Raw genomic sequence first — 11,178 nt, forward strand, 5'->3', positions numbered from 1 at the left:
CCCTACACTGACAGCCATCCCACCCAAGCCCTATCCCTGTAACCCCACATATTTAATCCCCCCTAACACTAAGGGCCAAATTTTTTTATCATGGCCAATCAACCTAACCCGCACATCTTTGGACTGTGGGAGGAAACCGGAGCACCCGGAGGAAACCCACGCAAACACGGGGAGAATGTGCAAACTCCACACAGACAGTCACCCGAGGCCGGATTTGAACCCGGGTCCCTGGCGCTGTGAGGCAACAGTGCTAACCACTATGCCACCGTGCTGATGGGGTTTGGCTCCACGAGACCGACAGCTCTCCAGCGACTCGTCCAAACAGCTGCTCTTCCTGCGCGCGAGACGCCGACGGCTGGCTGGATATTCGCACGCGGAGGCATCGCAGACACCCCCCCAACGCTCTCCTCAGCGGCCCTCACACCGCCTAGCGAGGGGCGCGGGATAGAGATCAAGGGGCGGGAGCTCTGGCTGACTTCCCCCCGCCCCCCCCCCTTACCCATGGGCAGGGAGCGAAGGTGAAGGGTTCGAGCCCCACTCCAGACAGCCCTGAGGCTCCGGCTCTGAATGCAGGGTTGATGACAAGCGGGGTCCTGCAGTCTGGTGGGAGCGGGTAGCCCCTTCCCCATTGTAAAGGGTAGGTGGGGCTCTTTAGCCTCGCCTGCAGCACGCCTAGGAGAAGATAAAAATCGAGAGGAGGGCAACGGGGAATCTCCTTGATGTGCCTCAATAAATCCGAGACTCAATGTTAGCGGAACAAAACAAGGCTTTTATTAACTTAGAAGGTAACACACAGTGGAGAGGTATCTTCCATCCAGAGGTCTGCAGTACTGGATGTGAGGCACGCTGAGCCTGCTTACATAGGGGCCAGGTATGGGCGGAGCCCTACACACAATACAATACAATGGTGAGGAAACGGAACTGAGGTAAGGGAAATGAAACTGAAACTAAACCACAGTCACAGGCACAATCACACAGAGAATACAGATGAGTGATGAATGGCATATTTCATCACACTCCTCAACTCCTTTTCCCTAGCCAGTGGCTCAGGAGTCTCGTGTGCGAGTTAGGACCTGCTCTGGGGGCAGGACACCATGGGCGGGCTCTGTGTAAAATGCTTCTGTCTGGGTGGTCAACTAGATTGATCCCTGGGATGAGGGGGTTGTCCTATGAGGAGCGATTGTGTAGAATGGGCCGATACTCTCTGGAGTCTAGAAGAATGAGAGGTGATCTCATTGAAACACAAGATTCTGAGGGGGATTGACAGGGTAGATGCTGAGATTGTTTCCCCCTGGCTGGAGAGTCTAGAACTAGGGGGCATAGTCTCAAGATAAGGGGTCGGACATTTAGGACTGAGATGAGGAGAAATTTCTTCACTTAGAGGGTTGTGAATCTTTGGAATTCTCTGCCCCAGAGGGCTGTAAATGCTGAGTCGTTGAGTATATTCAAGGCTGAGATCGATAGATTTTTGGACTCTAGGGGAATCAAGGGATATGGAGATCGGGCGGGAAAGTGGAGTTGAGGTCGATGATCAGCCATGATCTTATTGAATGGCGGAGCAGGCTCGAGGGGCCGAATGGCCGACCCCTGCTCTTATTTCTTATGTTCCTCTGTCCAAAGTTCATTCTTACTCAAAAAAATTTCAACTTGAGTCTCCTGCTATTTGAACCCATCCCCACGGTGAACAATTTGCCCTGATTAATGCGGTCAGTCCCTTACATAACAGGAGACTTCAATTAGGCGACCGCCAATCTCCGCGCTTCCCCCCACCCCCCACCCCGAAAATAAAACAAGCTCAACCTCTTTAAACTCACCTCCGAATTTAAATTTCTACACCAAGAATGATCTGCCTAAACTCTCCTGGAGGCAATGATTCCCCTCCTGAGCTTAGATGGGTCAAAGAGAACATTCCCAGATTTCTTTCCCTAAATTGGCCTGGTTTTTTCGCCTTGCCCAGGAGATCACATGGTTTCGGGTGGAGTGTATAGGTTGTGTTACACGAGGTATCGCAATCGGGTGGGACAGGCTGGACGGACCAAAGGGTCTTTGTCTGTTCGTATGTTCGAATGAGTACAGGAAACTCTTTGGTATCCGGGACCGCCGTGTTGCCGGTTGATCAAAAATTCCGGATGACGGAGAAGGTTATCTACTGAGGCTACTTTTAACAAAGAAAAATTTAAAAAATCAAGAAATGTGCAGTATACAGTAATTGGGTACTCACCTACAGAATGTTGTGTTAAATGGATGGTGGAAGATGCTTGATTAAGTACAGTACTGCCAGTTGAGGGTAATGCAATGCAATGACGACCAGCAGCGTGGGAGACACACAGTACCCCTGTAAAATGGCGGATCAGAAGAGACTACCGGCAGCGCGGGAGAGTCAGACTCCTGTTATTGAGGTGCTCCGACTTCCGACAGCGCCAAGAAGCCGAGTAGTGGCAGTTTGGAGAACTACCCCCGCTGACTAACTCGGCCACCGCGGGAGACTCGGACTCGGACACATTTCCAGTTATTGAGGTGTTGTTTTCGGAGTGAGAATTTTGCCGGTTAATAGAGAATTCCGGATATTTAGGTGCCATTTAAACGAGAGTTTCCTGTATAAGGCAGTGTTCCCTGCTTTATACCCACCTCTCGACTGATTCACTAACATTTAGCAAAGCGAGCAGAGTACAGCCCTGGCTGACTGGGACTGCACACTGTACTCCAGACACTCCTGTGTACCTCCTACACGATGTCTCACCTGGAAACCTGTCCCTTTGTATTCCGCTCAAATGCAGAGTTAACCATCAGCGCCTTATACTACGGGAGACCCTGAAAGGCAGAGGGAGCGCAGTAAATAGGATTCTAGTTACCACGGAGCTGAAGCGATGGGGAAAGGTTAGGGCTAGTTTTCGTCACGGTGACCCAGTGTAGTTTCACCAACCATTCCTGTGCACCCAGCAACTGCCACAGCTAGATTCAAGACACACGCGATCACTGAACGATCCTGCTGGCTCAGGATGCCAAAACGAAAACTCCTTTTAACATTTTTTTTTTAAAGAACTTTACTGATGGCGAAACATCCCCTTTAAATGTCACAAGAGCCGCTCAGTTTGAAAATGTCCCCAAAGCGGAAACTCTCGCCAGCCTGCATTCCTCTCCCTCGTTTTCTCCTGGCTCCTGGTCTCTGCCCGTTCGTGACAGAACACGGAGAGCCCGCCAACCAGGGCACTGGGGTCGGCCCAACACTGGGTTGAGTGACTGGTATATCAACACGCCCTCGAGATGCCCAGTTTCCTCTGCTCACTCGGTGGGAGAAAGTGGCATCGAGAGGGCACCAGATACCAGTTAAACCTCTCAGCCTGGGGCAGTTGTAGCCTTTACTGTCCCAGACTGCTCTGTGAAGACATATCCCAGCAGTTCCATGAAGGATGAGAAGGTTATCCATCTGGAATATTGTATCCAATTCTGGGCAGCACACTTTAGGAAGGATATCAAGGCCTTGGAGAGGGTGCAGAAGAGGTTGACTAGAATGGTACCAGGGATGAGGGACTTCAGTTATGTGGAGTGACTGGATAAGCTGAGGTTGTTCTCCTTCGAGCAGAGAAGGTTAAGAGGAGATTTAGTAGAGGCGTTCAAAATTGAGGTGTTTGATAAAGTTTTCCACTGGCAGGAGGGTTGGTAACCAGAGGACACAGAGGTAAGAAAATTAGCAAAAGAATCAGAGGCGCGACTAGGCGAAAATTTTTTACACAACGAGTTGTTGTGATCTGGAATGCGCTGCCTGAAAGGGCGGTGGAAGCAGATTCAATAGTAACTTTCAAAAGGGAATTGGATAAATACTTGTAAAGGAGATATTTGCTGGGCTACGGGGAGAGAGCAGGGGAGTGGGACTAATTGGATCACTCTTTCAAAGAGCCGGCACAGGCACGATGGGCTGAATAGCCTCCTTCTGCGCTGTATCATTCTATGATTGTGTTAAATAGATACACACAATGCCACTCATTGTGTTCTTCATGCTTAAAATGTAAACTTTTGTGCTCATGAAGGTACAGATCCTGCAAACACTAAACCAACCAATGAGGGATACTTGTTTTCATCCCTCCCAGACTGCACTTGGTGTCCTGCTTTCGTTGTCGAGAATTCCAGTTGTTCTATTTTACCCGCCAGTGCTGTTGAAAATCTGTTTTCCTTCCTGAGACTCACTCCTGGTCTGAAATCTCACTGACGGCACACACACAAAGGTCAATCAAACCAGTGTCAGGTTGTGTCTGAGATGAGTGACAGAGTGCGTGCAGGGAACCTTCAGCAATGCCTCGATTATAAAATTCTCATCCTTGTTTTCAAATCCCTCCATGGCCTCGCCTCTCCCTATCTCTGTAACCTCCTCCAGCCCCACAACCCTCCGAAATATCTGCGCTCCTCCAATTCTGGCCTCTTGTGCATCCCTGATTTTAATTGCTCCACCCGCAAAGCCTCCTTGAAAAAGTGCAACATCCCCACCGACACCTGGGAATCCCTGGCCCAAGACCGCTCAAAGCATCCAGGAAGGCGCCGAACACCTTGAGTCTCTTCGCCGGGAGCAAGCGGAAGCCAAGCGCAAGGAGCGCACGTCAACCCAAGCACCCCACCCACCCGCCCCTTCAACCACCGTCTGCCCCACCTGTGACAGAGACTGTAGGTCCCGCGTTGGACTCATCAGCCACCTGCGAACTCATTTTTAATGTGGAAGCAAGTCATCCTCGGTTCCGAGGGACTGCCTAAGAAGAAGAAGATTGGTGGCCGTGCCTTCAGCTGCCTGGGCCCGATGCTCTGGAATTCCCTCCCTAAACCTCTCCGCCTCTCTTTTCTCCTTTAAGACCCTCCTTAAAACCGACCTCTTTGACCAAGCTTTTGGTCATCTGCCCTAATCTCTCCTTACATGGCTCGGTGTCAAATTTTGTTTTATAACGCTCCTGTGAAGCACCTTGGGATGTTTTACTACGTTAAAAGGGCTATATAAATGCAAGTTGTTGTTGTTGCAGCATCTGGTACAAAACAGCGATTACAAGTCACGCACTCAAGGACTTGAGACAGCAGAAAGGTGGAAAGACTGAAAGGAGTGGGAGGTGCAGACCAGACAATGCTCGGGATTGTGGCCTCTACCCCACCCATTTAATCTCCGTGATACAAGTCCTGCACAATACTCCCCGCAACCCAAGCGTAATCAAGGAAAACTCCAGCATATTCCCTCCTCCTCACATCTCCTTGCCAATTAACCCTGGCCGACTGTCCTGGACAGACAGCATCGCCCGAGCAGCACGGGACAGGTGAAGGCACAGTCAACATCGCGAGGAAACATAATGAACTGTCAACAGGTCACAAAAACTGCCAGGTGTCCGTCGGTGGATTAGAAGACACTCAATCACGACGCTTGAGCTCAGAATAGCCACAGGGACTTCACCCTTGTCGTTTAAATTGGTCAATGGAACTTTGAGTCGAGCTTTATCATTCATTCTCGGGATGTGGGCGTCGCTGGCAAGGCCGGCATTTATTGCCCATCCCTAGTTGCCTTGAGAAGGTGGAGGTGAGCCTTTTTAAAAATTCTTTTCATGGTTTGATACAACTGAGTGACTTGCTAGGTCACTTTGGAGTTAACTGCCTAGATGTGGGACTGGAGTCACATGTTGACCCAGACTGGATAAGGACAGCATATTTCCTTCCCTAAAGGACACAGAATCATAGAATGGTTACAGCACAGAAGGAGGCCATTCGGCCCGTCGAGCCCGTGCCGGCTCTCTGCAAGAGCCCTTCAGCTAGTCCCACTCCCCCGCCCTTTCCCCGTAGGCCTGCAAATTTATTTCCTTCAGGTACTTATCCAATTACCTTTTGAAAGCCGTGCTTGAGTCTGCCTCCACCACGCTTTCAGGCAGTGGAACTTAACCACTCGCTGTGTAAAAAAGTTTTTCCTCATGTCGCCTTTGGTTCTTCTGCCAATCACCTTGAATCTGTGTCCTCTGGTTCTCGACTCCTCCGCCAATGGGAACAGTTTCTCTCTATTTACTCTGTCCAGACCCCTCATAATTTTAAACACCTCGATCAAATCTCCTCTCAACCTTCTCTGCTCTAAGGAGAACAACCCCAGCTTCTCCAGCCACTCCACATAACTGAAGTCACTCATCCCTGGAACCATTCTAGCAAATCTCTTCCGCACCCTCTCTAAGGCCCACACATCCTTCCTAAAGTGCGGTGCCCAGAATTGGACACAGTGCTCCAGCTGGGGCCGAACCAGTGTTTTATAACTTCCTTGCTTTTGTACTTTATGCCTCTATTTATGAAGCCCAGGATCCCGTAAGCTTTTTTAACCGCTATCTCAACCTGTCCTGCCACCTTCAATGATTTGTGTACATATACCCCCAGGTCTCTCTGTTCCTGCACCCCCTTTAGGATTGTACCCTTTAGTATATATTGCCTCTCTGCATTCTTCCTACCAAAATGTATCACATCCACACTTGTCCAAGTACATCAGTAAACCAGTTGGACAATCCGACAGCTTTGTGGTCACTTTTACTGATCCCAGCTTTTTATTTCCAGATTTTTTTTTAATGAATTCAAATTCTCAAACTATGGTGGTGGGATTGCACTCACGTTCTCTGGATTATTAGTCCAGTAACAGAACCACCACACTACTGAACCCTGAGTTGCTGCTCTCATTGCCATGGTTACGTTTAAGACTTCAAACAGCAATTCTGCAATGTTGCCCAAGAGCTCCTGTTGCTGTGGACGTTGCCCCATTGATACGATGGGATGGATTCCACAGCAACAATTGTTTTAAGCCAAGATTTCAAATTTGATTCTGCCACTGTCGCTCCCCCCTCGCCCCGTAGCAGAGCCACTCATACTGGCAGTCAGTGGCCTCTCCCTCCAGGGCCAGGGTTTATATTAACTGTCTCAGGTGCTGCCATCTCCCCGCGTCTCAACACTTGCAGGGTAGCAGCACGGCCTCCTCAGACCAAGGGGCATTAAAGAGTAAATCTCTTGAAATAAAGCCTTTATGAAAATTTATTTAACTTCATTCATTTAACTTATGGTGTCAAGGGTGGCTCAGTGGGTAGCACCCTCGCCTCTGCGACAGAAGGTTGTGGGTTCAAACCCTACTCTACCGGACTCGAGCACAAAAATCTAGGCTGACACTCCAGTGCAGTACTGAGGGAGTACGGCACTGTCGGAGGTGCCGTCTTTCGGATGAGACGTTTAACCGAGGTCCTGTCTGCTCTCTCAGGTGGATGTAAAAGACCCTGTGGCACTATATCGAAGGAGAGCAGGGGAGTTATCCCCGGTGTCCTGGCCAATATTTATCCTTCAATCAACATCACTAAAACAGATTATCTGGTCATTATCACATTGCTGTTTGTGGGAGCTTGCTGTACGCAAATTGGCTGCCGCGTTTCCCACATTACAACACAGTGACCACACTTCAAAAAGTACTTCATTGGCTATAAAGCGCTTTGGGACGTCCGGTGGTTGTGAAAGGCGCTACAGAAATACAAGTCTTTCTTTCTTTCTTTTCTTAAAGAGAGAGAACAACTGCCATTTATCTGGCGTCTTCTCCCGGTTCTCCAAAACATTTCAAAGTGTTTCACATAAAAGGAAGTACTTTGAGGTGACTGTTGTTGCGTAGGCAAACAGGACGGTCTTTTCATGCCAGGCACCGAGATGACTGAACAGCTAATCTGCCTTCTGGTTGAGGGGAGAATATTGGCCAGGGCATTGCTATCTGAATAGGTCACTGGGACAACTGACGCCCACCTCGGCAGGCAGACAGGACCTCAGGGTAACGTCTCATCTGAAGGACAGCACCAGTGGCGAGGCAGCACTCTGTCAGTACTACACATGCCAGCCTGGATTAGGTTCTTAAATCCAGGAACGGTCCTTCAAAACACAAACTTTTGACTCAGAGGTGAGGGTGCTACCAAGTAAGGAAAGATGGCTCTCAGTCCTGGCATTACAGATTCGGAGAGCTGAATAGCAGCATGGTTCCGTTAGAGTTTTTACATGGGGAAAAGTTGTTCTTACAGCAGAAATTCTAATCCATAAAGTGTTCAAACTGGGTGGGTGGAGAACACAGGAATTAGGAGCAGGAGTCGGCCACAAGGCCCCTTGAGCCTGCTCCGCCATTCAATAAGATCATGGCTGATCTTCGCCCTCAACTCCACTTTCCCGCCCAATCCCCATATCCCTTGATTCCCCTCGAGTCCAAAAATCTGTCGATCTCAGCCTTGAATATACTCAACGAAGCCTAGTGGGTTCGTCGAGGTTCGCAGGGGTCTGTGAGATGCTCAGATGTTGTCCATCTAGTGCCAGATGTACTAGATACTGTCAGAACAGCACCTGCAGAACTATGAACTGAAGGGGAGGCCTGTATTCCTTTGCACAGCTGACTTTGGACGGGAAGTTCCTGGGAGTGTCACAATATTTGATCGGGAGACGCGAGAGGGTTAACAGCCAGAGGCTGGGGAGTAGGGGGTATGAGATAGGGGGACAGAGGGTCTGAATGGAGGTAGGAGATTGGGGGTATGGGATTGGGGACCGAGGATATCCGACACAGGCACATGGGCCGAATGGCCTCCTTCTGTGGTGTAAATTTCTATGATTCTATGATATGGGACAAAGGGGATAGTGGGTACGGGGCAGGGCTGTGGGGAAAGATCAGGGGAGTGGGAATAATTGGATAGCTCTTACAAAGATCTGACACAGGCACGATGGGCCGAATGGTCTCCTTCTGTGCTATATCATTCTATTCTATGATGAGAGTTTGGGGAATGGATCAATATTTATTGACAGTTCGGGGAGTGGATCAATATTTATTGAGGGTTCTGAAAAGAAATAAAGACTTGCATTTCTATAGCGCCTTTCACAACCACCAGACGTCCCAAAGCACTTTAAAGCCAATGAAATGCTTTCTTGAAGTGTAGTCACTGTTGTAATGTGGGAAACGCGGCAGTCAATTTGCGCACAGCAAGCTCCCACAATGTGATAATGACCAGATCATCTGTTTTTTAGTGATGTTGATTGAGGGATAAATACTGGCCCAGGACACCGGGGAAGAACTCCCCTGCTCTTCTTCGAAATAATGCCATGGGATCTTTTACGTGCACCTGAGAGGGCAGACGGGGAATCGGTTTTAATGTCTCATCTGAAAGACGGCACCTCCGACAGTGCGGCACTCCCTCAGCACTGCACTGGAGTGGAGTGCCAGCCTGGATTTTTGTGCTCAAGTCTCTGGAGTGGGGACTTGAACCCACAAGCTTCTGACTCAGAGGAGAGAGTGCTGCCCACTGAGCCACTGGCGAGTGGATCCCTTTTTATTGAGAGTTCTGGGAATGGAGCAATATTTGCAGATGATTCTCACGTTAGAAACGTGCGAGGTTGTTGGAATGGGGCGTGGGGAACCTTTTTCTCTCTGATTTTTGAACGTTTCTCAGTCGAGGTGGGGTGGGCGCACACAGAGAAATTGACTTGGTTTTTGTAAAGCAGATTTCACAGTGTGAGCCTGGGATTCCCAGCCCCGCACTGTTTAAAAAAAAAGAGGTGCTTTAATTGAGAAAAACAATCACCCGGAGCAGATGCAAAGAGTTACAAGAAGCCAGTCTTGAGTGCAATCCGTAACAAGTCTGCGAGAAACTAACTTGAAATGTGCAGGAGTAACCAGACCAGGCAGAGCTTGAGAGGAGGGAAGTTATAGCAATGGATACACTCTGTACTCACCGACCCCGTACTTCTCCCGTCGGGTTAGAATCCACCGAGACATTTGGCTTTCCTCCCCACCCAAACAGTGTCAAAGTTTCACAAGGAAATTCCCTCCCTCATCGAAGTAACTCCGCTCCGCCATGTTGAGCAGGACGTGGTGGGAAGTCAATCATCTTCATTGCGGCTTTCTCACTTCTCTCTCTCTCTCTCTCTCCCCCCTTGTCCTGGAATCGAGTGGAGCCTGCCTGCCGGCGAGAACTCACTCACTCTCTCTCTCTCTCCCTCCCCCTGCCGCGCTGATGTAATGTGTACTTCCCATTAAACAATGCCCATGGTCAGGATGCGTGGCTGGTGCCACACTCGCTGCCAGATCTTCCCCCCTATCTGAATCCAGCACCCTGACAACTCACTTGTCAACTGATCCCACAAACAGAGCCCTGTGCCAGGAACCTCCCTCCCACTCACACCTCCTTCAGCAATAAAGCTCCATGTGGCCTCCTCCCACATTGTGGAGGGTTTTATTTCCCCCCACAGCAGAAGCCACACTGCTGCATAGACTGCTCCAGACAGCAGAGCACCATCACACTAAAACAAGCGCCCTCCCTCAAGAGAAGGGCGCCACCAACAAGGGTGGCCCACCCCCGACTAAAGCCCACCAACAAGGGTGGCCCACCCCCGACTAAAACCCACCAACAAGGGTGGCCCACCCCCGACTAAAACCCACCAACAAGGGTGGCCCACCCCCGACTAAAACCCACCAACAAGGGCGGCCCACCCCCGACTAAAACCCACCAACAAGGGCGGCCCACCCCCGACTAAAACCCACCAACAAGGGTGGCCCACCCCCGACTAAAACCCACCAACAAGGGCGGCCCACCCCCGACTAAAACCCACCAACAAGGGTGGCCCACCCCCGACTAAAACCCACCAACAAGGGTGGCCCACCCCCGACTAAAACCCACCAACAAGGGCGGCCCACCCCCGACTAAAACCCACCAACAAGGGCGGCCCACCCCCGACTAAAACCCACCAACAAGGGCGGCCCACCCCCGACTAAAACCCACCAACAAGGGCGGCCCACCCCCGACTAAAACCCACCAACAAGGGCGGCCCACCCCCGACTAAAACCCACCAACAAGGGTGGCCCACCCCCGACTAAAACCCACCAACAAGGGCGGCCCACCCCCGACTAAAACCCACCAACAAGGGCGGCCCACCCCCGACTAAAACCCACCAACAAGGGTGGCCCACCCCCGACTAAAACCCACCAACAAGGGTGGCCCACCCCCGACTAAAACCCACCAACAAGGGCGGCCCACCCCCGACTAAAACCCACCAACAAGGGTGGCCCACCCCCGACTAAAACCCACCAACAAGGGCGGCCCACCCCCGACTAAAACCCACCAACAAGGGCGGCCCACCCCCGACTAAAACCCACCAACAAGGGCAGCCCACCCCCGACTAAAACTG

The 11,178-nt window shown here is 50.7% G+C and overlaps 1 protein-coding gene across 1 annotated transcript in view; it reads right to left on the bottom strand.

The window, feature by feature from the left end:
• Positions 1-10,074, bottom strand: part of dock5 (dedicator of cytokinesis 5) — a 283,772-nt gene extending 273,698 nt beyond the window's left edge. Inside the window, exon 1 of the mRNA XM_085971247.1 lies at positions 9,727-10,074. Within this exon, the coding sequence (XP_085827373.1) occupies positions 9,727-9,769 (43 nt within the window). The 5' untranslated portion in view covers positions 9,770-10,074. The remainder of the gene's footprint in view (positions 1-9,726) is intronic.
• Between the last annotated feature and the right edge of the window lie 1,104 nt (positions 10,075-11,178).

Source organism: Somniosus microcephalus, chromosome 30 (assembly GCF_052327205.1).
Source record: "Somniosus microcephalus isolate GS21.2 chromosome 30, FLI_Smic_1.0, whole genome shotgun sequence".
Lineage (NCBI taxonomy): Eukaryota > Metazoa > Chordata > Chondrichthyes > Squaliformes > Somniosidae > Somniosus > Somniosus microcephalus.